The sequence below is a fragment of the Monomorium pharaonis genome, chromosome 9 (assembly GCF_013373865.1).
Source record: "Monomorium pharaonis isolate MP-MQ-018 chromosome 9, ASM1337386v2, whole genome shotgun sequence".
Classification (NCBI taxonomy): Eukaryota; Metazoa; Arthropoda; class Insecta; order Hymenoptera; family Formicidae; genus Monomorium; species Monomorium pharaonis.
The window spans coordinates 13,436,182-13,464,138 of NC_050475.1; the positions used below are offsets into that span (position 1 = coordinate 13,436,182).

The window sequence follows — 27,957 nt, forward strand, 5'->3', positions numbered from 1 at the left end:
TTAGCACTTCAAATTTTTATCTGCAACTTTGAGGACATATTTTTTACATTGTATACTATCGTTTAAAGCAAAAAAATTCGATTTTTTTGATCGTCTACACCAAGATCCCCCTTTATGCAGAATAGTGGGGAAGCATAACGACCAATAACGGTGTTAGAGCGTGAGCGTGTTGTCATAGTATGCGTGTTGTCGATGTGAGCTTCATGTGAGATCGGATAATCGTCAAGACGCCAACGCCGCAGTTAATATCAGATCAAACGAAGACGAGCTATGGCACGGACGCTTCGGTCATCTCAACTATGAAAACTTAAGAGCGATGAAGAAAAACCGCAACGTCATCCGCATGGGAAACCGACCGAATCGTAGTTTCAAGGTATACCTCGCTGCAAAATTGCCACATCAGCTCTCCCACAAGAGGCGGTAAATCATCCAAAAAGCTACAAATCGTTTACAGAGATGTTTGAGGACACACCCTATGAGGACTGTATCTATGTAATAGAGGAGCATAATATTTTATGACTATGATCGACGATTGTAACCGATGGTGCAAAGTATTCTTTTTGAAATCCAAGGACGAAGCACCCTCCAAAGTAATAAAATACGTATGATTTGTCGAGAAATAAACCGGTTTGAAGGTTAAAGTCATTCAATCCGACAATGGTACAGAATACTGCAATAGGACTTTGGATTCTTTTTTTAAGGCGGAAGGTATCCAGCGAAAACTCTCCACCGCTCACACTCCACAACAGGCGTTGCTGAACGCAAGAATAGAACTCTGGTTGAATCGGCAAGGTGCATGCTTACTCGATCAAGCCAATCTCCTACACACATTCTGGGCTGAAGCCATCGCAACGGCGAATTATATTTGCAACACATGCATCTCTAAAAGTCTGATTCAAGGCATTCCATATGAGGCATGGACCGGTGAGAAGCCGAATGTCGAACACCTTCGTGTCTTTGGTTCCAAGATTTATGTTACGGACAACGCGCTCAAAAAAGGAAAGTTCCAGCTCAGAGCAACGGATGGCATATTTGTGGGCTATTTTAACGAATCTAAGGCCTATCGGGTTTGGATTCCAAGCACAAAGAAGATTCGCATTTCAAGGAACATCAAGTTCTTCGACGAACACTTCTCTGAAAATGAGCTCGAGGACACTGCCAACCACGACAGGACGAGCTGCAACGATGCAATGCCGGACGTCGTCCATCCCACTACAACGGAGATCGCTGTTAACCCGGGAACAGCCGAAGACATTGAACATGTCGCTGTAGATGAACCTGACCTGACGTTCCCGTATTCGATCCGTCAAAAAGGATGTCGACGCAGGTGTAGAGGAAGCAACGCACAAAAAACGTGGGGCGGAAAGATCCCGATTGATACGCTTCGACGGTCGAGGACGTCCGAGTAAGCAGTACAATATGATACGCACCGATACAGATTAAGGTTCGTCAAGTGGAGAGGCGTCTCAAGACGAAGATCCCATCTCATCTGTCGCAAGTGATTCCGACGAAAACGGTTGGTACGACGCCTTTTCTGGAATGTGCACAGCCGAAACTCCGTTTTCGCAGGCTATAACCGTAACGATGCTGAGCAATAGAAGGACGCTATCCATGAGGAGATGAAGTGTTTGGTCGACAACGACACGTGGGACATCGCCGATAAATCCGCAGACGCGAAAGTCATCGGATCAAGGTTCGTTCTCCGTAGCAAGCTTGGCGCAGACGGACTACTAGACCGTTGCAAGGCCAGATTGGTTGCAAAAGGGTTCTCGCAGCGTTGACTTCCGCGAGACATTTGCCCCGGTCGCACGGCTCTCATCACTTAGACTCCTGGTCGCTTTATCTGCTAAGTTTGATTTAAAGATCACATAACTTGATGTAAAAATGGCCTATTTAAACAGTAACATAGATAAGGAAATCTACATTTTGAAGCCCGAGTTCCTCGAAAAAATGCTAAGAAAAATAATTCATCAGGAATCCGGTACCAAGTTAGCGTCTAAAGTCAAGATGATGTTATCCCAGTTGGTTGATGGCGACCGGGTTTGTCGACTCAACAAAGCACTCTATGACCTTAAGCAAGCAGGGCGTCCATGGTATGAGAGACTTGAGGAGACCCTTCGGTCACTCGGTCTCATTCCAACCAAGTCGGATCCATGCGTATTTGTTGACGGAAATTACGATCGAACCTGTTTTTTAATATACGTGGATGACATCTTCATCGCGTCCAAGGATTTAGGGAGAGCAGACCAAATTAAAAAGGAACTTTCCCGGTAATTCAAAATTAAGGATCCCAGTGAAGCCAAATACTGCTTGAGGATCGAGATACGTCAAGAAAAAATGCAGATTTGTCTATGTCAGGCCGACTACATTCGTGAAATTCTGAACAGATTTGGCATGATCGACTGCAAACCCTCTAAGACGCCATTGGTCGTTGGGTCGAAGTTACTAAGGGAAGACGCTAACAAAAATGGAGAAAACACACCCTACAAGGAACTCACTGGCGCTCTCATGGGAACACGTCCTGACATTGCTCACGCCATGAGCGTTCTATTCCAGTTCAACGATTGCTATAAGGAGTCACACTGGTCGGCCGCAAAGCGCGTGTTGAGATATTTGAGGGATACCATCAATTATGGTCCCAAATACATCAGACAGCGAAGGATTGACAGGCTATGTCGACGCCCATAGGGGAAATGACTACAGAATTGATAAGTCATACACTGGTATGGCATTCGTTCTCGCCGGCGCCGCAATCTCATGGGGATCAAGGGAGCAACGTACGGTTGCATTGTCATCCACGGAGGCCGAATATCTGGGACTGCATCGATGCAGCCAAGGAGGTGGTCTACCTTGTCCAGTTCTTGAAGAGATTGGGCCTCGGAGATTTAGCTACTGTTACCTTTTACAACGATAACATGGGCGCTGCTCATTTAGCTCAAAATCCTATTCATCACGCCAGATCAAAGCATATTGACATTCGTTGTCACTTCATTCGTGAAGTTTTGTCCAGAGGAACGATTCAGCTAAAATATCTTCCTACTGAGAAAATGGCAGCGGATAAGCTTACAAAGGCGCTTTTGTCACCTAAACACGAGGACTGCTGCGAAACCATGGGGATTGGTCCTACTGAAGATCCAACCATGCACTAACGAAATTGAGGGAGTGTTAGGAATACAATTCCCGTGTCCTACATGGTCGCGATCAAGTAATCTCATTACATGTATACTCTCGGTTACGATCGTAGTCCAATCATCTTAGAGCGCCTGAAGCGCTACCGCGTCTATCTAGTTACTTTTCTTATTCTTTGCCTACGGTCGCTGCTGCGCGCTATCCCTTCTTTAGTAGTATATACACACTGTGTTAATCAACTTTTACTTTTGTCTCTTGCGTTTAAGTGAACAATAAATACATTCTGATCTGTATAATCCCGTGTGTTCTTCGATACCTACTAACATTATTTGTAAGTTAAATTTACATGAAATAAAAAAATTGTTTTTTATGTAAAAATGTATTTTTTGTTTCACATAAATAAGTTTTAAAAATCTTATAAAAGTTAATAAGTTAAAGTTTATATTTTTTAAATAAGTTAAATTCTTAAAGTTAAAAATTAATTTACTTAAATTAGAAGTTATTATAACTTTTAAATTTTATTATTTAATTTTTAATTTTTTAATTATAGGTCTGTTCTTTTTTTTAGCTGCATTGTTGCACTAACTAGTGCAATAAATTAGAATAAAAAAAACCATTTTACTTTATTTTATAATATATTTACATATATATATTTTTGCGCCATTGCAACAGTGTAGCTAAAAAAACAGGCTACATAGTTATTACACAATTCTATTATTGAATAACATATTTTTCTTAATAAAAAATTAAAAATTATGCAAACAGAAAATGCCGCATAATTCTTTTGAGAAAAACGTAATTGTTTAATTCGTTTAAATTTGTGATATGTAGTATCCATGAAATATCTTTATAATTCTTTTAAAAAACTTTATATGATCTTAAAGAATTAAATTTTTTTCAAAAGTTAATTTTAACATTACACTGTCCGACAAAATTTGACAATTTTTTGTAACTCGAATTCGAATAGTTATTTTCGATAGATTTTTATCTGCTGAACATGAATCCGTCGTCAAAATTTGATTATCACATCACAATTTTGAGAAAAATGGTGTCAAAGAGTTAAAAAACAACGATTTCCAGCGTTTTCATAAAGTTATAACATCAATACTAAAATCTTTTTTCTAAATTTTATTAATATTACTCAAAAGTATCAACTTTTAACTTTAGAATATACTTAGTTCGGTATGATTTTTTGTTTTTAAAATATAATAAATTGATTTATAGCTCTTCTTCATACATGAAAAATACATGCAAAAGACTTCTTATTTTATCTTAATACTGCATTATGTGAAAAGTAAGTACCTTAAGGGGGGCGTTTACATTAAGAGGCCAAAATTAAGCATTTCTTTATATTTTTTTTCTAATGAAACTAAGCAATAAATCTTTTTGCGATTTTTATCACTTATTGTGCATGTCTTTAGGTACTCAAAACAATTTTTATTATAAAATTTTATTTATTTAATTATAAGTTGTAAGCAAAGATGCACAACTGCCTTGAAAATTCCTTCCACACTGCGTGCAGGATAACATCCAGTAGAATGGACTGAAAGGAAAAAACCAAAGTTTTTTGTAAAGTTTATGAGTATAGCTTCTAAGTGAACCTAAGAAAGCCATACATTTATTATAAAAAAATTTATAAAATGGCGTTTTGAAAAAAAATCGGTTTGTGAAAAATTTTTGACTTTTTTAAATAACTTTTTTTACATGACTTTTAATTTATATTTTAGGTTCACACAAAAGATAATTTAATAACCTTTAATAAAAAAAAAAAAGAAAGAAATGGATCTGTCGATTAGTTTTTTTTTAATCGTGTACGCAATTTCGAAAAAAGTGATTTCGAGAAAAACGCGTTTAAAGTTTCCGATCAAAGAAAAAGGTTGATAAAAGCTTGCTAATGATTGTTCATCCGTACTTTTCGATTAATCTGCTATCTCTGCTCCATATAAAATGTCCTCAGTGTCCTCATACAATTCATTCTTCTCCAACAGCCATTGTTTATCGTAAGTACGCGTTTCCTGCGCAACAGATCTACTACGACAATTTTGGTTAATCGTGCGATTTTCGTTTATTCTATCCGCAACATCTCTGCATACTGGTCCAATAACTCCATGCATAGTTTCCATGCATGACATGATTCTTAGAACCAACAAATAGCCTTCATTGAAAATTCCAGCAGCTATGTAGCAGCAATTTCAATGATTTTGCGACCGCAATGGAGGTGTTTTGAGGCAAGTTGCCAAATCGTCGCATTAAAACTTTGACATTTTGTGTATACCCACCTAAACACCTCTCATGTAATTCTTTCCCAGCAGGCAATGTACCTTTTTAAAGACTGTTAGGGATTTTTACTTGCCGTCCCGTTTGGAGCGCTCGGGACATGCGCACTGCACGTGTTCATTTCGGTCTGATACAATTTCAATCTATACTTGGGACTTCAGGAGCATGTTCTACGGATGAAATACTATCAATTTAAGCAAGAAAAAAAAATCGATTTTTTTTACCCTTTAATGTAGACGCCCCCTTAATTCATACTTATATAAATAAAAAAGTAATATAAAATTATAAAATATAATATGACAGAAAGATTATAGAAACAACCGCATTTGACATTACTCGAGATATTATGAACTTGTTTATAACAAAATTTTTAATTTTTATTAACAGGTAGGTATTTATATAAATAAAATTTAATAATATTTAAAATTTTCTGTGCTGCAAAAAAAGGATTTTGATTAGCTTACGAGTGCATGACGTCACATAGCAATAGTTTCAAACCATCTTACGCTGCGTTTCAATTAAAGCTCGCAGCCTAATGCCCGATTTTACCAACTCGGTTCAAACGTAAACTCTAGTGACATTTGCTTAATCGCGGTTTATCTCATATTTCCATTCCCACCCATGTTTCGTTCAAAATTTAAACGGCAATGAACTGAGTTTATTTTGAACACTCAATTTTGGTCGTTTAGCTACGATAAACGAAGTTTAAAAAAATAACTAATATGAAATATAGAGATTGAACATGAGATAGAAAAAGGTTATAAACATCGAAATAAATTATATTACAGCATCTTGACACCTAAAGAGGGAATATAAAAGAAATTATTGAAAATATTTCACGCGGTATCGTATATATATCTTTTTATTCTCAGAAACTTATGCTAAATGCCATAATTTATACCGATTGCAGAATTTGTAATAATAACCATAATTTCCATTAATAACCCTTAATGTTATTTTAACTTGTAACAATTAATATTTTACTTTGTTAACTTCTTCATAAATATTCAAATATAACATAATATTATGATATAAAACATATATAAATTTATATAAATAGAATAAATAAGATATAAATTTACACATAAAAACATTTTACATAATAATAAGAAAATATTTTTATTAACAGGAATGGCACATAATTGATATTTTATCTTCATCTGACGATGAAGATATAATCAATATTTTATATCGAAGACCATTTACAAGAATTTTTAAGAACGAGTCAATTATTTTATAGAATTAGATAATATTGAGTTTAAAATGAGATTTCGTTTAAACAAAGAAACTGTAATAACAATATTAAATCGAATACACAAAGAATTAATATTTAGGACTGAAAGGTACGTAGGACGGAATTTTTTTTTTGCAACTATATGCATATAGTTTTGATAAGTTACTGCATCACGAAATATATTTGATTCGCTATTAAATTTTTTACAAATCTCGTCCCAACACTTTGTTTTCTTTGGAAAATACTGTGTCAGTCTTTTTATTCTCTACTACATCTTTATATTTTAATACTAATTCAATTAATAAGTATTTCTCATTATTTGAAAAATTTGTTCTTCTTTTTTTAAGATTACTCATTTTTTAATTTACAAAATTCAATTTTCGCGATCTTTCTTACTGCTAAAAGAACGGACGATCAATTTGTATGCATCATTTCATAAATTTACGCCCATAATCGACCAATCACAGGTTGTTAAAAAATATTAAAAAAGTTTTATTGCATAGAGTATAAGTTCACTTAAACGACGCCTCTCAAGAGTTGGTGGAATACAATTACATTTAAACTGAGCTCAAACCAAAGTTTATTTTAATCGACGTTTAGGTAAACCTAGATTAATATCACTAATGGTGAAAACAGGCATAAGGGCTCCAACAGATCAGCGCGATTTTGCAACACGTGACACAAAGTCCATATTGAAAAATGTTTTTCGAAAAAGCGTCGCAAAATTGCGCTGCTCTGCCGGAGCCCTTAATGTTTCGTTACGGCCTTTCTTACTGTTAATATCTGTTTTATTTTAATATTTTAAAATAAAATACCAAATACCAATTAAATTCAAGATTCGTTAAAGCTGATTCAACAAATCTGCCAAAAATAAATGTATTTGTGGTTTGGGAATATATTTTTAATAATTATAAATTTTTAAAGATATTCACACAAACAATAAAAATATTTTTTATTAATTGTAAATTATAATTTTCAAATAATTTTAGATGTACTTTATAAGTAAAAATTCCTAAAATACAATGAAGTTTAATATATGAATTTAGATTAGATCAGATATTTTCACAATATATGCGTTGTATGATATTTTTATAAATATTATAAGTAAAGCATAAAAAATATGTTTATATAATAATAATATTTACATTAAAATAACACTATTTTCCTGATTCATCAGTACAATGGGTACTTTCAAACTTTTTTTTCACGTTTTCTACTTGAGGCATGTAAGAGAACAAAACTTATGTGGTGTTTTAATTGTTGTACTCTTACATAAAGGTACAAAACATGGCTTATATGTGCTCTTTTTGCTCATTTTTCAGATAAATGAATATTTTACTACATAAAAATAGTTCGGGTCTTGTAGTATGCCGTCACAGAGTGTTCGAGAGGTCATTGACTCGATCATTTCTAGACCGTATTCGGTAATTTCACATAATGCAGTATTTTATTACTTACTTTCTAGTTTGATTTGTGTTAAAAAATTATGAGAGAAATTACAATTAAAAGTGTACATAAATTATAAAATGCAATTTTTTTTAAGTCATGCAAACTTGCTATTCAAGCAAATTATATAATGCTTTTTTATAAGAATCGTGTGAGATCCTTTCTTCATATAAACAAATTCAATCCATTTAACGCTATTTAATTTCATTTTAATGTAGATATTCAGTATTCCAAAAATAAAGATATTTTTGCTACCCGTGCACCGAAAATAGTCTTCTTCTCACCTGTCAATTTATATTCGAGGATCAATATTTTGACGCACAGATAACAAAAAATATTGTGTGCGATATATGCAAATCGGCTATTGCCCACATATGCGGACTCGCAACACACTCGATTCTGATTCGTACGTCCACTTACGGGCAATTAACTGACTCACCGCACTTGTTGCACAAATATCTATTTTAAAACAAAAATGTTCTTTGCAATTTACCATTAAGAATTTTAATGTCTTATTTACGTTATTATATTGTATGTAATATCTTATTTAATCACACCTAAGAAAGTTTTTAGGTCGCTAAATATATAATAATTCTGATAATTATTAACATAAATTAAAAAATATTTATGCAGGGTGTCTGATAAAAAGTTTATATATTTCGGTTAAAGATAGGAGAAAACATTCATACGTATGTGAATAGATTCACCTATACATTAATATATCTGTATATCTGCACTTAATGTATAATATGCGTTATTCCTTATATGAATTTCGCTACAGTTAATTACACAAATCGCTGACATTATCTCAAATACAATATATTTCCCTAAGGTTTTAATAGTTTAGATTATCATATTTGAACTCAGCACCTTTAAAACTGTGAACTAAATCCCAAGGTTTTCTCCGGTCGGCAAAAAATCGCTGTTTTTCGACACCCTTCTTTCATAATGGATATTTTCTTCTATAATATTTCCTTTAATGTTTCTAAGTAAACTTTTTTTAGACTCACACTGTATATTTAGTTATAATTAAATATCTCTAAATTTTGTTATAATTAAATATCTCTAAATTTTTTATTTTTTATCTAATTTTGCAGAATTTATATATAAATTAAAATTGTTTTCATAATTTTTGTATAATTTTCTAACTTTTTAAAAAATTTCTTAGATTTCTCATGTGTCAAAATAAACTAACAATCCTTTTTTGCACTTTAATCGAAAAAATTAACAAGAATGTTTTTAAGACTCTACATTTTAAAAAAATAAATGAAAATATGTCGCCAATAAGAATCTGCCTCACAATTGAAACAATTGTTCTCTAGAATTAAGCCAAAAAATGCCATACTACCGCTAGCATACGGACTTCCAAAAACACATAAACCTTCAACACCACTTAGAATTATTGCCTCTTCTATTGGAAGTCCCTTACGTTACTTGACAATTTATCTTCACCAAATCATTTCGAAAAGTCTACCCTCTAATTTTGGCCAAATAAAAAATAGTTTTGATCTGATTGAAAAAATCTCCAATGTTTTTATTCCAAATGATTATGCTCTTGTTTCTCTTGATGTGATTTCATTATTCACGAATGTGCCTATAGATTTAGCGATAAAAAGTCTCGAAAAAAAATGGTGTCATGTTAGGGATAACACCGATTTACCGATTAATGATGCGAAATTTATTGATGCGTCCAAATTAGTTCTTTATTCAACTTTTTTTAAATTTGATGACATTATTTTATAAACAGACCTTTGGAACTCCCATGGGGTCTCCATTGTCTCCCATAATTGCGAACATTGTTATGCAAGATCTTAAAATTAATTGCATTGAAAAATTACCGTTTAAACCTTTGTTCCATTTTAGATATGTTGACGATATAGCTTTGGCTGCTCCCCACAATGAACTTAATAATTTGTTAAAAATTTTTAATAATTATCACCCCCGCTTAACGTTCACAATGGAGGTGAGAGGCGACAAACTCAATTTTTTGGACCTTACACTTATTAATTCAACCAACAAACTTATACATAATTGGTACCACAAACCTACCTTTCAGGGAAATATTTAAATTTTCACTCACACCATCCAATTTGCCAAAAGAAAGGAGTAGTGTATGGCTTAATAGACCGTATTACGCATTTGTCGCACCCTACTTTTCACGAATCGAACTTTAAAATTATTATTAACATTTTACTGGACAATGGATATCCTCTGGAGCTTATTTTTACATGCATTAAAGAGAAGATACAAAGAAACACCCATATATTAAATTCGAGAAAATTAGACAGGGGAACTACCAAAGAAGATAAAGAAAAATGTAACTTTTTTACCATACTGTACGTTCCAGTACTTTCAGATAAAATTCGACGTTGTCTTAACGGTATACCTGACTTAAAAATCGCTTATACTGCGTTTAACAGTTTAAACAAATTCATTAAAGTACAAAAAGATTTCTTTTTAAACATTGGTTTCTTCACAATACAATGTGGTTTATAAAATTAATTGCAAAGACTGTGAAGCATCTTACGTTGGCCAGATAGGTAGACTTTTTAAGACAAGAATTTCGGAACATAGGAACCACATCAATAGAAACTCAACTCAGACCTCCTTAATCACTGACCACAGAACTGATTTTTTACACGAGTTTGATTGGAAGGGGGTCCTAATTTTGGACAAGAAAGGGAGCTTGCCTAAGAGACTTATATCCGAAATTATTCACATATAAAACAAAAAAAAGAGCCTTATTTTATAATATGATACGGAGTTAGTTGATCCGATTTATAATGGCTTTATTAAATAACATTTCTTAGTAATGCTTCTTTCTTCTTCCTTTCTTCTTCTCTCTCTTTTTTCCTCCTTACCAACCCGCTCCTACTTCTTGCTCGCTTCCCCTTCTTTCCTTCCCCCCCCCCACCTCTCTATCATAAACTCCCTGAGCGCGATATGCGGTTAAAATCTTCCTCATTTCACTCTGTTATCGACACCAAAAAATCAGAGCGCCTACACACAATATTACTGATATGAATAAAATTCAGTTGGTTCTTTTCGTAAGTTTTAATTTACTATATTCCATTTTATCATTAGCAACAATTTATTTTATATCTCTAGTAGCTTCATTTCTGTTAACTTTATTGTTTAGTGTTTTATCACCTCCTGTTTTGAGAAGAAGATAAATCTTCCATAATATGACGGAACATTCGATGTAACTCTTGACTCCACTGTTATTGCGTTTAAACAGCACTAAAGAGGACTCGAATTGTAAGTCAAAACGTTTGCGTATTTTATGTATAATATGCATTAATCGAAATTATGTATAATTGTTTATGTTACAACGATAGAACCACTCTTAAAATATAACATTACACAAACACAGCCAGGGCAGGCTCTTATTGCTACATATTTTAATTTGTTTTTTTAATCGCAAACTTTTCAAAGTTGTAAAGTGATAGAACAATTTAATAATCAGTACTGTATTCAATGTTAAAAAATTATAAGTGATTATTTTTTCGTGCTTTTTTGCCATAAAATTTTATAAAGCTGTTTATTAGATATTTGCGTTACTAATAATTGTTCAGCCGCTAAATAATTATAGTATTTTTATACCATATAAATTATAAGTAACGCAAATACCTAATAAACAGCTTCATAAAATTTTAATCTATCATTATTTTAATGTTCTTGACAATATTAAAAATTATATAAACTTTAAATAAAATTTTCCTAGTAAAAATTTTTTAAAGAATTTTTTTGCACAATTGCTATATGAATCGCAGAACTTATATATAAATTTAAGAATTTTTCACAATTTTTATGTAACTTTATAATTTTTCAGAAAAATTTCTAAGATTCTTCTTACAATTTCCAAAGAAAAAACTTATAAAACTTTAAAAAGTTTAATATTTTTTAAATATAAGATATAAGAATTCTTTTATCAGATGTTTTTGTAGAATTATACTAATAAAAATTACCTAGCGTCAGTAAAGACAATCAAGTGTTCACAACAACCCTGGTGCTGATACACCCACGGAAACCCGAACCTTATGCAAAGAGAATTTATTTTAGCGTCCATGGTATCGATTTTAAATGGGCCTATATCACGAGTTGACGCCCATTCCAATATAACTTTACTATAATCAATGTTAGTCGGCAAACTCATATCATTATAAAACGTATCTTCGATATAAAAGAATCCTGATTGATAGACTTCCTATAATAGAAAACAAAATACAATTAATTATTATGATCATTCCATCAGTTACTGAACAATTATCAGTAAATAACTATTTAAAAAAATATTAAAATAATAATAGAGAAGGGGGTTATAAACCACCATTATATTATATTTAAATAACTCAGTAAACATTCATGTGACATAATTCTCTGTCAGTACAAAATTGTTACCATAGAGTTCTATCAATAATTTTATAAGCAATAGTTATAAGCATAAGTTTTTTTGGATATACATAACAAATATCCACATAATTAACCCTTTATTGACACACTGGATGTAAGCCACCCATACGATAACTTTGATGCTCCGTACCTATTTCCTTTTTTATTTATCAAAATAGCCTACCTTCCATATGTAAAATAAGTATCTATCAAAATTGATCGAAAAAAGGTGTGTCAACAAGTTAATAATTTACTAAAGAAGAAAAAAAGATTGCGGTTACGAAACCTATAGAATATAGAACACTAAAACCAATAAATATCACAATCATTTTTATATCTAAAAAATGAAAAATTAATACTTTTTGATGGATCTTATACATAGTATCACACAACCCAAACAGTACAATGTACAAAATCGGGACATAAAACGTCTTTTAGATATCTTTTATTTCAAGATGGAAATATGACTAAAAGACATCTTAAAAACATTGTTTTGTAAGAACTAAAGTTCCACAAAATTCACGAGTAATAACGAATGGACAATGAAGAAGCACAAGAATTTCAATTCTGACAAAGAATTGAATTACAGATACAGATTAATAACACAGCCACACACAAAAAAGTGGTTTGTTTTACGGATTAGATCACTATATCCTTATGTATTTTGACGTGCTGAACACGAATCCGGTGTTAGAATTGCCCCATCACCCATCATTTCTTTTTTGTAAATCAAAAAGATAGCCTTAAAAAACCTTAAAAATTGCAATAATTGCATGCGCAAAATGATGAATGATGGAACAATTCTGACATCGGATTCGTGTTCACCATGTCAAAATACATAAGGATATAGTGGTCTAGTCCATAGGAAAAACTATTTTTTTGTTTAGCTGTGTAATCTTTAACAGAATATGTAATTCAATACAATTAAATAATATATCGAACAATTTAAATACCGATAATTATTAAGATTTATAACATCATTAAAAACAACTTAACAGTAACACGAATTTTAAAAGTAAAAAAAAAAAAAAATTTCTTAAACAAATTCAAAATCAATAACTGTTCCGAATTAAAGAGAATTTCCGAATGCGGAGATTTTCCGGCTGACGACGGGGCCGGGAGAGGAGTAGCGGTAAAAAAAAGGGGGGAAGGGAACTTCATTCTAATTGCTTTCTTGTCTCGAGCCCCTTGATCAGCATAAACGACGAAGCGTCGCTTGATTCTTTCTTTTTTATTATTCATTCATTTCTTGTCTGACCGGCAATGAGTTAACGTAACAGGCGAAGCATCTAATCCGCGAATCATTCACTTTTCGTATTCTTGTGCTATCTAATATGATGAATTGAATCATTCCCATTTTCCGATCAAAACTCTCTTATTGTGAATCGCTTGCGAAGCGCAAGATCAGCGTTCATATACCAAGTGAGACAAATCAAAGGAGCGATTGCGCTCAGATCCCTCTCATTCTCTCACAAGGAGAATCGGGCGACGCGCGTCGGCGGCGGCGTCCATCTCCATCTCACTCCAATTCGTGCGAAGCGCAGCGACAAATCTTTCTCCTTCACGCCCTAAAACGTGAACTCTTCGACACAGAGAAGCGACCCTTTTCTCACATGTGGGGTCTGCGAAGCGCACCGGAGAATAAATCTTTAGCGTGGAATTTCTGAAACGCAGAGCCACATACTCAATCACTGAAATAATCATCCTACAGGTACCGTTCACAACTTTGAACATTCTTACCGCCGCGGGCAAAGCATCGGCGATCGGCGCCATGCAAAGTTCACACCGAAGCGGCCCCTTTTCCTTGAATTAAGCGGCGATCGTTATTATTTTTTATTGTGTGAATACGCATCAATTGAATTACACATTCGTAATAAATACGAAGACAAGTTCAACATTTGATTATTACTAATTAATCTCTTATTTTTTTGCATCGTTTTTAGCTGCCGTTCATTAATTGATTGTTAATCTTATTATTATAAATTCATGATTAATTGAATTGAATTCCGCATTTGAAATAATATTTGTTCTACTTTTAATTTTTTCAAGTTCTCTAATAGTGAAGTCATTAATACATAATCAATCGAAAATATTGTAAGTTAAATTGCAAAATAAACAAAATCCTTCAGAATGTTCCATGCGGCTTCCCTTTATATGACCTGCCACAATTTTATTGATACGCATCTCATTCAATCCACTTTTTTCAGCAAAAATCTAATATTGTATAACTTATCAAAACAATAACTATTTAATAAAATGCCATTAAATACCTTGTCGCATCTTAATATAAATTACTTATTGTCATCTAGCTTGCTCATATGCGAGTTACATGAGTTGAATATTGGATAGCCTTATTCTCTACCGATCTTACAAAGGGACCTTACGGGTCATGGGTCATCGATTTTTTTCATACTTATAGGATTTGAAGATCAGTACCCGGACTTCAATTTCCTAAAGCACGGGCGGCTCTGACGATAGGTCAAAATTTTCTGTACTTAAAGATATCGGAAATCTTCAAAATCGATTTTCTCGAGTATTTTTGAGAAGCGCATCGTACTGCTTTAGAAAATTGAAGTCCGGGTACTGATCTTCAAATCCTATAAGTATGAAAAAAATCGATGACCCATGACCCGTAAGGTCCCCTTGTTAGTACAAGAGCCTCAACATCGAACATTTCATAATTAATGCTGTCCCTACGATGATTGACGTATGCTTTCCTCAAGATCGCAACTCGTCTTCGTGCGAAATGTCTAATTTCGTCTGTAAGAGTAGCGCTCAAAAGCACCCGTTTGTGAAAACCTCTCGTGAGACCCGTCAACCGTCTTCACAACTCGTTGCTGTGAGAGAAGTGTTTGTACGCACCCAAAAGTATTAAAAGTAATATCTGATAAAAGGCCTTTAAAATATTCTTTAAATTCAAGGAAAGCTCTTTCTCGTACTTATTTTTAAAGACAAAGTCGCTATGATAATCGCAAAAAAGAGAGAATAACGAAAGCGGACGGCTTGTCTGTTCATCTCTAAACGAGAGAAATCTAAGTAAGCAAACTTCAGAATGGCAATTTGAACAGGCATCCTTAAGATGTCTTATGTCTCGATTTTGGACATTTGTCCCGATTGGTGTTGTCTGGGAAAAGTATCAAAAATATATGTAAAAAATTTTAGTTTTTGCTACTTTACACATTTTAGAAGTATTATAAAAATATTAAAACAAACATTAGCTAGTAAGTATCGTAAAAGTATAATCAAATTACGTGTAAAGAAATTATGGAACTCAAACTCGCGACACTCGCAAATGGTCCTGAACGCAGTCAATACAATGTTATATTTTAAAGTTTTTAGAATACATCAAATTGTATGCACACATTATATCAAACATCAAATTTTATTATACATTTAAAAGTCATATTTAAATTATACTAAAATTACAAAATTAATACCCAGCATATTTCTCAAAATAACGTAAAAAATACACATTTATAAAATGTGGGCTACTTGCAATATTAAAATGTAGCTTTTATGACAACAAAATAAACACTAATGACTAGTGGCTATGTTATAACATCAAAATAGTATATAATTTGGACGATTGTCCCCAGAATTCAACACAAAATATACGGGATATCATGAATTCCGTAACTCTAATCCATAACTGCCTTTTCTCCCCTAATAAATTGCAAATTGATATTTACCCAGATAACCACTTCAGCTGTGACAAATGTTGACAACAGATTCTGTTGCCAAGAAGGCAGCAAATGAGAAACATATCTTGTCATTGCAAACACTATTAGCAGATATTCAGCAAATATTTAACAACGTCTGTCATCAAAATACATTACAAAATAATAAGTAATTGCGAGCAGATTTATTGAAAGTATTGATGACAAATTGACGACAAACACCAAAGTGCAAGCAATGTCAGCAAATTGCCTGTAGAAATGCAACAACATTTGTGCGTCAAAGCACGCAACAGATTGATACCAGAAACGCAACAGATTGATACCAGAAACGCAGCAAATCTGTCAAAATGTCAAATTGGCAATAAAAAACCCGGCACAGTCGATAGGCGGCCTACTCGGGAGTAAAATGCAGCCAACTCGCTACAAAGACCACTCGCAACGCGACTAAGGTAAGCAAAAATTACCTTCCTTTGCTACGCCTGCGGTGTCCGATGTAGTGCAGAACCGCCACATAATACTTTTACAATACAGGACTGGTAGTATTTTTATTTTTTTGAAGTGATATTTAACTCCAAGAAAGGGTCCCCCCCTTAAGATATGTGAAATGCCACTAGTCTCGAAATTGGAAAATAACTTTAAAAATATTAGTGATGCTAAAAAAAAATTTTTGTGATATTGATTAGCCTCCCTTTATTCTTCCCTTTTCTCACACTCCCCAAAAAACAATTTTTTTTAATATTATCTTTTTTTCTCAAAAATTTTAAATTTGAAAATTCTGAACAAAATTTTTTTGCGTAAAGTATGACTAATAGTTTTTCCGTGAATTTTGGTTATGTCCTGGGATCATTAACTCTAAAACGTAGTATATTGAAATACATAATTTTCTGTACAAATAATAAAATTAAAAAAATTTTCATAGTGTTAAAATGGCGAAAAAGTACCAAAAAAGTTTTTTTTGCAAGTTTGAACTTGACTCATCACTTTTAAAAATCTGAAAAAATATAAGAAATGAGCATTTGCAAGAAATGTGCAAGGAAACTATGCAAAGAAATTTTGTTCAGAATTTTCAAATTTAAAGTTTTCGAGAAAAAAAAAATATTTTTAAAAAACTGTTTTTGGGGGAAGTGTGAGAAGGGGAAAGAATAAAAGGAAGCTAATCAATATCACAAAAATTTTTTTTTAGCATCACTAATACATTTTTAAAGTTATTTTCCAATGTCGAGACTAGTGGCATTTCACCTTTCTTAATGGCGAAGACCCTTTGGTAAAATTAATTGCACCTAGAATAGTTAATATATCTGCAATATGAAGGGAGAAAATAGATAGGTCAATTAAGACCTCCCTATAGGAAATATTAAATGCTAAGGAGGGAGTGAGGAAAATTATTCAATCTGTTCTTACTCCTGAATTAATAAATCTTCCAAGGAGATTATTTACGTCGATTCTCAAATAAAATTATAACTGTGAAAACGAAAAGATTCAACAAATCTGTCGTCAACCTGTCGTCAATTATGAATACAGATCTGCTGCATATTTGGTGCAAATCTGCTGTGAGTTTACGTTGCAACATCTATTCTCAATTTACTGCGTGAATTTGTCATTGTACTGCTAGTGACAGATCTGCTCTAGTGTTGCACCCAATTTGATATCAGGATTTGATGACAATTTTTCCTTGCAATTAGGGTGCACTCGAGGACACAGTAAAACATGGTTTTGGCAGTCTGATTCCGCAAGTTTTTAGCAGTCTGCTGACAATTTGGCAACAAATGGTTAACTGGGTACTTGATATTGACATTTGTTAGATTACTCTTCCTATCATTTTTACTTTAAAATGTAATTATTATATTAAGTAAAAAAAACATACATAGTCCATTTTTGTAGGGGTAAAATAAAAAATAAACAAATTTGTTTTTTCGAACATCTTAAATAGTTCTATATTATAAAAATTTGGAAAAAAATTTATCTAAAAAATTTTCTGGAGACAATAGGAAAACATGATTTTATTTTGACATAATTATTTCTCAAAGTAAATGTTATTCAATTTGTATTAAGAAATCTCTTCCACTTATGTCAAATTTTATCAAAACAATTTTTAAAAAATTGTTAACAACTAATACTAATAACTTTTACATTTTATATAAATAGAAAACTTTGGAGACTATTGCAATAATTGCAAAATTGTTTCCACAACTAATTGTAAGATGGAATTTTTATATTTTTATGCAAGAAATAGCACACGCATTTTATTATACAATATTGCATAATTTATAAATCTTATGAAAACAATCAATAAAGAAATATTTTCCAGAAATTTTTACTTGTCGGTAACATTTATCCTTTATTATTCAATTAATGTAAAATTTTACAGGTGATTTTTCATGTATACATTAGAATAATTTAAGAAGTGTGCACAAAAAAGAAAAAAAATGTACTATTTTTATATTTATTTTGTTTTATGAATAAATGTATAACAGAAATTTACTACAAATAAAATATACGTACCAAAAAAAAACTTTTATATTCAGTATTTTTTATTATCAAAGAATTTAAAATCAATCTTTTTAGAATCATGTAAATATTAAAATTTTACTTATTAAAGAAGTGAAGGGACTGGATATAAAGTTATGGAATTCATAATATCTCGTATACTTTATTTTGAGTTCTAGGGATAACTGCTCGAGTTACTTCTTTACATACTGTTTAGACATTATAACATGGCGACTGATCGACATTAAGGTTTGTTTTGTTGTTATAGAAGGTGCATTTTAGTATTGCAAGTAGCTAAATGTTCTATAGGTGTCTGTTCTTTACCTCATTTTGAGAAATATGTCGGGTATTATTTTTTTAACATTAATATAATTTAAAAAAAGCTTAAATATAGCTTTCAAATAACGTAATGAATTTAATGTTTGACGTAATGTGTGCGTGCATTTGACATGTAAAATTATACTGCTTGGTTTTAGGGTTATAGATCCTTGCGATTGTCGCAAGTCCGAGTCCCATAATCGCTGCCCTTATAATATTTTTTACAATATTTTTACTATACTTAGCTAATATTGTTTGTTATAATACGGTAGCGCTTTCCGCGACGCGCACTCGTACTCGCCAGTACCACAAACTCTGCACTCGATCGCGCACTTCCGAACACAAAGCGACGACCACGACCGTCAGCTGACGTCGACGATCAATATTTTGATTTCTTTTAATACGAAGCTCGCATTCACAACAAAACTCGCACGCAACACTTCCCCTCCTCTTCAAAATTGTTGTCCCGACAATTGAGAGGCTTGCTCAGAAGACATCTCAGCTCGTTGTTCTGGGTACCTTGATGCTCCCCGCTCTTCCCCAGCTCGCGCCAAGGATTTCCGAGCTGCACCCGACTCGTACTTTGTTTCACTCCCGAACGTCTTTCCGTCACTCTCCTTCTGGGAGTGGTCAGCTTCCTGAACAATGACATCAAGTCCGTGGAGTTCTTTGCTGAGGTCTTCCAGTTGTTCTGATTTACCGCAATCCTCTTCTTCCCAAAGAGTCTTGCGCCCTTCTTTCTTGTTCTTTGAACAAAGGTGGGGAAGAGGGGAATCCTATGTGGACCCCTTTAATCCCAAAAGAACTCCCAAGTCCCCGTCTCAGCATTTGCTTTTTGTCTCATAAAAAACCACGCTCAAAAACCGTGAGCGAGATGCATTTTAGTGAAGAATTTTCCTCAGAAAAACCAAACGGTCTGGGTCACCCTTCGAAGGTCGTTCATCTCCGCAACTTAAAGTAACTTTAACAGAAAACGAAACATCCCCAAGTAGTATAAAAACATTAACATTAAAATATTTACATCTCTTTGTGTGTGGGGGGAAAGGAGCTCCGACTCTTCCGCGCCTATTCTCTTTCTAAAAAAGAAGTTCGCATGTATGACTTTTTTTCTATGCATCGGCGTCTTTCAAATACAGAAAACATCATTCAACTTTTTTTTACAATCAAATAGGGTCTTTCCTGTTACATCCCAATAAATCTCTTTTTCCATACTATAAATTTTCCATCTGCTCTGTAAAAGGGCTCACTCAAAATATTTCTCAATTCACTGTCACAGATCACACAACGCATTCCCACACAATAGACCCAAATATCTAAAACCCTTAAGTCGCTCCAGGCGACCGTTCTTAAGATAACAAACGCAGCCTGCGACTTGTTAGTCATTTCAAGCATTCTCGAACAAAAAAAATTACTCTTCTTTTAAAAGAAGGAAGCTCTTTTGCAGAACTAACCAATGCGTATTTATAGCAATTTATAACAGTAAGATTGAAACCATCCTAATTGCGAGGTTAAGTATCCTTTCAAATAAGTCGAAGACAAACTATCAAATTTTCATATACTTGTTTATAACTCGAGATCTAATAAAGATAGAACAACAAATCAAAAACGCAACAAATCCGCCTTGCATAAGGATAAACATAGATTAATTAAATTACGTGAATTCTTATCGTAAAATATATATATTTAAGAACTTTAGAATTTTAACTCTCATTTAAGATCTCATAGAGCCAAGAGTAAGGCTTACGCCAAACCTTGCTGCCTATCTAATCAAACAAAATGCGAGTATTGGTCCTCCAAATTTTAAGAAACGGTGATTGGTCCTAAAAGGACACTCCCTCACTTACTAGGAAAATATAAAAAGAACTGCCAAAGGCACCAGCACCAGTACCACTAGTGCCAGTAATACCAGTTGCAGTTGTAATCGTAATAAAGCAGTCTCGATGACAGCGTAGTCGAGTCAATACTTAGTTAACCACTTCGTCGGCAGGCGAAATTTCACTGTTCGTGCCCCTGTGGGCAAGAAAAAAAAGTAATCGCAATTCAAAGATATTTTGTATCTAAAAGCTTTCGGGGTCGCTGATTACGAGACATCAGAATTTTTAAATTTAAAATGGCGGATTTAATATGGCGGACCAAAAGTATTTTAATTTATTTGTATAAAATTTATAATACAGGGGTTTTTAAATTGCTAAATTTGGGTTTATTTTGAGTCCGCCATTTTTAATTTTAGAGTTTTGACTTTGGATTCGTACTCAGCGACCCAAAAAACCCCTAGATACCAGCTTTCATAATAAGTGGAAAATTTTTATTATTTTGGGTCCGCCATTTTAAATTTTGGACCTTGGATTCATATTCAGCGACACAAAAAATCTTTGGATATCAATTTTCATGCAAATCAATCCAGCCAATTAAAAAATAAACGATGTGCGCCATATGGTGTCAATGCCCCCTGGGGCATACATATTTTCCGCGCCATATGGCGTCAATGCCGACAAAGTGGTTAAAGCAGTAAACGTAAGAACCATACTCCCGTTTCCTTTTCCTTTACAATTATCCTTTTACTTGTATTATTTTTCTTTGAGTTTAAAATATACGAAAATACGAGAACTATTTGGACCGAAATTTGGATCTCTCCTTTGCTGCAATAAAACTTAACAATTTCATCCTAGGAGTTGCTTGATTGTCGCTGCCAACAGAGTGGCCCCAATCTTGATTGTCGCTACCAATAGAATGGCCCTGATCTCGATTGTCGCTGACAACTGTGTGGCCCCCGTCTAAACAGCAATTCTTCGGAATTCAGTTATATCTTTTAAATGCCCACAAAAGGCGGATGACGTCAGCGAGAGAAGAGGTTAAAATTTCTGATTAAATCAGTTTACAGCTTAAACCAGGATCCCTTCTCTTATTTACAACAATTAACACAGTTACTAAATCAAAAACAATCAATCGGAACACCTGAATGTTCATATATTATTGACACAATAGAACATAAGCCTACATTAAGCCCAACTATAAAAAGATCCGCAAAGGCGATCCGCGTAGGTTCGCATATAAAATTCATCACCACTTCGGCACCGGGTTCCCAATAACCTTGCCCGTTCGTTATCCTATTCTTCCTCCCGTCAGTCTATCTTAAAATTTGCGCAACCGAGCCGTCTCCATTTCCGGGTAAATTGTTTCAATACATTTGACCCAAAAAAGGAGACACTCCCAAATCCAGAACGTAACATTCCCAATCACTCTGAAGCTTAGGAACTCTTTCGAGCTTTCTTTGAAAATTATATAACCACACTCTCTCCCCTTCCTGCAATAGAAAATCCCTGGCCTTCCGATCATACCAGGCTTTCATCTAAGATGACCTAATCTCCATACGATTCTTAGCTCCTGCACGAATTTTCTTTAAGCTTTCTTTTAAACCGCCTATGTATTCATCCACAGTCCTAAACTCCGTACTCAGTATATTTCCTATAAATAAATCCAGCGGTACTAGAGTCTTTGCTAATTAAAGCTCCACCGGAGTTACTCTAGTACATTTATGTCTCGAAGATTTATATGCCAAGAAAAACATAGAAATCCAATGAACTCAAGCTTTGTATTTTTTCAAAATATATTTAGCAAGATAATTGATGATCGTACGATGTTGACGCTTGACTTTATCATCGAACTGAGCATGTAAAGCTGTGATCCTCGTTTTCCTAATCCCAAGAAGAACCATTAACTCCGCGAATAACTTCGACTCAAAGTTTCTTTCTTAATCCGTATGAACTTCGTAAAGAACCCCATAACGAAAAACTACTTTATTTACGAAAACTTTAGCTATCGTTTTGGCTCTCACGTTTCTAAAAGGAAAAACTTCTACCCATTTTGTGAGACAGTCCATCACAAAAAAGAAACGTTTTTCCAGAAGATCTAGAGAGTGGACCCAGAATGTCCATCTGTAATCTTTCGAAAGGCGTTCCTACATTGTAAAATGGTAAAAAGAATTTTCTCTTACTTGAAGAGCCTTTCCTAGAAATGCAAAACTTACAAGTCCTGCACAAACCCTCAACATCTTGTTTGCAAGTAGCCGAATAAAAATGCCTGCGGATCTTTTCTAAAGTCTTATTCACTCCGAAATATCCACCAAAAGCAGCATCATGGGTCTTCTCAAGAATTTTCTTTATCCGTTTACGTGGGACAATGAATTAAAATATCGTCGACTTCAAATTAGTTGCACCCCATCTCTTATATAACACTTCGCCTTTTAGGGATAAAGCTTCCCAATATGACCAATAAAGTTAAGTTGAAACACCCTCTGGGGCTAACTCCAAACGTGAAGGACGTACTCGAAGATACGTGAAAAAAGATCTTTTACATTTATTTCATTTATTTCATATGAGTAACTTTTTTCATACTCCTTTCAGAATTTCAGGAATTTTCTCGGAGGAATTTTTTATCCGACCACAATTCAAAAATTTTTCCTTTCCAAATTTTTCCAAGCCCGTTTCTGCAAAAATTCTTCCTAAATTGAAAACATTTCCAAGAAATCTGACCCAGCAAACAAATCGTTGATCTCGACCGCAAACATCGAAACTTCCTCAGAAACTTTGCCTAAACTTTCGTACAGACCCTAAATAAAATCGGAATCTTTTCCCCCGTTGGATAACACAAACAACTATTCTTCTCCCAAATTTTCTCTTTTTCTTTTCCTACAAGTCTATTTATCAAGAAAGTACTATTTATCAAGAAAACGTTGGAGCCGATGTCAATTCTAAATAAACAATCTTTCCCGTCTGCTTTCCCTTTAAAACAAAAATCCTAACAATTTTCTTTAACCCTTTTAACAAATTTCTGTTTACAAATATTTTCTGAGATATTATTTACACTCTCGGCGAGATCGGCTATTCCACATTTCCCTCCGTTCTTGGACACTCAAAACGGAAATAACCCATCTTCCCGCACGACCAACACTTTCCCGTTCGCTTTTTTCTTAAATTTTTTTCCATTACGCCCGTACTTCTTTTCCACAAAATTTCCTCCAAAATTTTTCTTCATTCTCTTTTTTTTCTTTTCCGTTCACGCTCTGCTTTCCAAAATTGTTTCTCTGATTTGCCCTTATGTACTCACCAAGATCCGGCAATGGACAAATAGCGGTAAGTAAGGTCTTCGCACTTGCTTCAAGCTATTTGGACTGAAAATGGCGACGACCATAAGCTCAAATACTGTAATTTACACACACCAAAAGCAATACACACACATACAATAACATACAGTAAACTACAGATATGACCCGTGTGTTACGACGCGCACTAATACAACTCAATGGACCAAAAATGACTAACCATGCAAAGACCTTACTTATTGTTAGCGCCATCTGTCCATCAACGGAGCTTGGTACTCACTACACCTACCAAAATTCTTTCCTTGTATAATTTTAACCGCTTTAGCTCTCTATATCGCAAATTTCAAAAAGTTTACTCCCTCTAATTGAAGAGTCCTACATACAAATCCGTCTGCGAACGCAGAAATAAACTGCGCGCAAGCGATTTTATTACGCACCGCAAAAGAGTATTCCGGATACGCTAAACGCGCGAATCTTTCTAGTTCCAACTCGAAAGACGCGTAATCCTTCCCGAACTTATGTTTCCAATTCTCCTTCCGAAACGTAATTCTAATTTTGAAACAAGCTCCCTAAATTCGAGACTATCAAAATTTTCTAAAGACTATAAAACTAAACGTGTCTTCCCTCTAAGGCACAAAACGAGAGCTAGCCTCTTTTCTGAATCGCTCCACGAATTCACGTTTGCAATGAAATCAAACTGACTGAGGAATTCTCGCAACGAAATCGTCCCATCAAATGTATCAAGCTTCAGTTTATATCCGAGCTTAGCACGAACTTTTCTCCCGCCGTAAGATTGTGCGCCCTCTCCGATCCTTATAAGAAAGAAAATTATTGGAGGGACTTAGCTGTCTTTCTGCCACTTCCGCACTTCGCGCACCCCTTGCTGCTCGCTTTCGAAGGCGTTGAACTTCCTCGTCCCAGCATCATAGCGTCTCCATAAACTCTAGCTGTTGCCGCGTGTTACTCGTGCATTTGCTGAAGTACGTGCATTAATATTTGAAATTCCGGCGCGGCTGCACTCGCAGAGAGCCCTCAAGTCTCACCGCGTCTTCTTTTCACCGACGTGCGTTAAAGAGAACGACCTCCCTCTCCTGTCGACGTCCTGAATCCCGTCACACCCACCGCAGAACTCGTTGTCTCTATAACGTTCCTTGGGACGAGCCTCTAAAAATGTAGCGCTTTCCGCAACGCGTATTCGCACTCGCCAACACCATAAATTCAATCGCGCACTTCCGAGCACTCGGCCGCAAAATAAGACAGCATGTTTCTTTAAAAGAACGGAATTTATTTAGAATACACAAATGCTTAAACTTGACAGTTCGTGAACCACCATAACAACTTCAAAATGACGACCACGACCACGACCACGATTAGCTGACATCAGCAATCGATATATTGATTTCTTCTAACATGAAGCTCGCGTTCACAACGGAGCTTGTGCGCAACAATACTTTTATAATATTTCTATAATACACAAAGTCGCAAGAAATTTTTATTTTTGTTTATTTATATTTTTGATTTATTCTTTTATGTGATACTATATGTACAAGATATTAATATTTTTGTGATATTGCTATGTAAAATCCGCCAAAAAACATTAATTTTTTCCTACAAGTTCCATAACCGCAATCTTTTTTCTCTTTTCAGTAAATTGTTAATTATGTTCGTTATGTATATCCAAAGAACTTCTGCTTATAACATGATTAGCAGAACTCTATAGGTAACAAACTTATACCAACAAGAATTGTGTTACACAAATTTTTACTGAAAGGGAACCTCACAAACCCAAAAATTCTGATTTTAAAGAAACTTGGTTATTTAAAAATTAAAAATAATTCAAAATAAATGTAGAAGGGGTAAATACATGAATTTCGGAATTTTTAGTTGGTGCTTATAAAAGGTTTGAAGAGATGAAACCACCCTTCAAAGTTGAAACATTTTTGTGTTTTCTCGATATATTTCGCAAACTAAACAAAATATAAAAAAATGTTTCATACAAAAGTTTTACAGTATAAATATCTCTATTTAACTATGCAAAAAAAAATTACTTTTCTTCAAAAAATAAATATTTTCTGAAAAAATAAATAGCATAGTTAAATAAGGATATTTATGCTGTAAGACTTTTATATGAAACATTTTTTTATATTTTGTTTAGTTTGCGAGATATATCGAGAAAACGCAAAGATATCTAAATTTTAAAAAGTGGTTCCACCCCTTCAAGCCGTTTTTGAACCAAAATAAAGAATTTCTAAATTAATGTATTTACCTCCTCTACATTTATGCCAAGTTTCATTAAAATCAGAAAATTTTCCATTTGGTTTTATAAAGTTAAACGGTTTGAAGGAGTGAAACCACCCTTCCAAGGTTGAGACATTTTTAACTTTTTTCGATATATTTCGTAAACTAAACAAAATATTAAAAAATGTTTTATACAAAAGTTTTACAGCATAAATATCTCCATTTAACTACGCTGTTTATTTTTCAAAAAAAAATTTTTTTTATTAAAATAAATTTTTAATAAAATTGACTTTTATGTATACAGCACTTATACAGTAATTATATTATCTTATACTACGTTTTATCTATGTGTATATTATGTATGTTATATATTATCTATGTTGTAATACTATACATTTATATTATCTGCATCCCTGTATTAGTTTTTGTCTAACAGTTGCGCAATATTAGAGTAGTAACGTTGCTTTCACACAGTGTTCATTCTGTCTACGTCACATATTTCACATTCAAGTTTTATATTTGTCATGGTATGTATCATATATAAATGGAAATCACGTATTAATAAAAGTTTGGTATCTTTATTAATAACACAGGCACACAAAAAAAGTGGTTGGTCCGGCGGACTAGACTAGTCAATCCTTATGTATTTCGATCCTCTGAATCCGAATCCAAGGTCAGAATTGCAAAGTTAGCTCGCATTTCTTAACCTCAAAAAAAAATTTTTTTTTTAATGTTGGTCCGGCGGACCAGACTAGTCTATCCTTATGTGTTTTGACTCGCTGAATTCAAATACAAAGTCAGAATTGCTGAATTGGTTCATTTTTTCCTAACCTCCCAGTGAACACATTTTATAGCGGCAATATAACATGGAAGTTACATGTAATTTAACATTGTTATTCTTGTGATATATAGGTGCTATATGACATGGAAATAACCTGTTACGTAATATTTGTTATACGCAAGTGATATAGCTGTTATACATCGTTTTGGCGTTACAGTTATTCAACAAAAATTGTATAATCGTAACATAATAAGTTATTTTTGAAAACATTATCTTTATAATAATTTTTTTATTATCAAATAGATCTGTCATTCAGGATGTTATAATGTTGTCTGATTTCTGAGTTAACTACGACGCATCGTTCCGTAATAACATTGATACAAACACAGTAATTGTAGACAACGGTTTGTCTACAATTACTGCGTACAAAAAATGCACAAAATCTAAATTCATCATGTGTTGAACAAAAACAGAATAATAAATGTATACTATTCAATTTTTCTTAGAATTATGATCTATATAGTAACCATCTAATTAATCATTTAAACGCTTCAAAGATTAGTGCTAAATAGATCGCAATTTCCATCAAATTATTAAGGTTATGGAAAAAGATAAATTTAACAATGAAATTAATAAGTAAATAAATTAATGCTATTTATTTTTAATGTTTTGCAAAATTTAATTGCTTTTATAAAAAAGTAATATAGTTGCGTCAGTTTATAACATATAGGTGTATGTAGACAATAACAAGTACTCATATCGATGAGTCAAATGGCGTAGCAGGTAGAGTACAAGGTTCGTCATCCTAAGGTCCCGGGTTCAAACCTAGCAGCGGCAAATAAGAATAAAATAAAAAATAACATAATTTAAATTTAAT

The 27,957-nt window shown here is 33.5% G+C and overlaps 2 protein-coding genes and 1 long non-coding RNA gene across 8 annotated transcripts in view; 2 read left to right on the plus strand and 1 right to left on the minus strand.

Annotated features, from left to right (window-relative positions):
* LOC105832624 (protein O-mannosyl-transferase TMTC4) overlaps positions 1–27,957 on the plus strand; it is a 96,855-nt gene that overhangs the window by 43,597 nt on the left and 25,301 nt on the right. The window lies entirely within an intron of this gene.
* Positions 1–27,957, minus strand: part of LOC105832623 (snRNA-activating protein complex subunit 3) — a 64,484-nt gene that overhangs the window by 7,338 nt on the left and 29,189 nt on the right. For all 3 annotated transcript variants that reach the window (XM_036292406.1, XM_036292407.1, XM_036292408.1), the window contains exon 5: positions 12,055–12,293. In XM_036292406.1, the coding sequence (XP_036148299.1) occupies positions 12,055–12,293 (239 nt within the window). The remainder of the gene's footprint in view (positions 1–12,054; positions 12,294–27,957) is intronic.
* Positions 7,685–27,957, plus strand: part of LOC118647447 — a 30,992-nt gene continuing 10,719 nt past the window's right edge. Inside the window, exon 1 of the long non-coding RNA XR_004964722.1 lies at positions 7,685–8,064. This is a non-coding gene — a long non-coding RNA (uncharacterized LOC118647447). The remainder of the gene's footprint in view (positions 8,065–27,957) is intronic.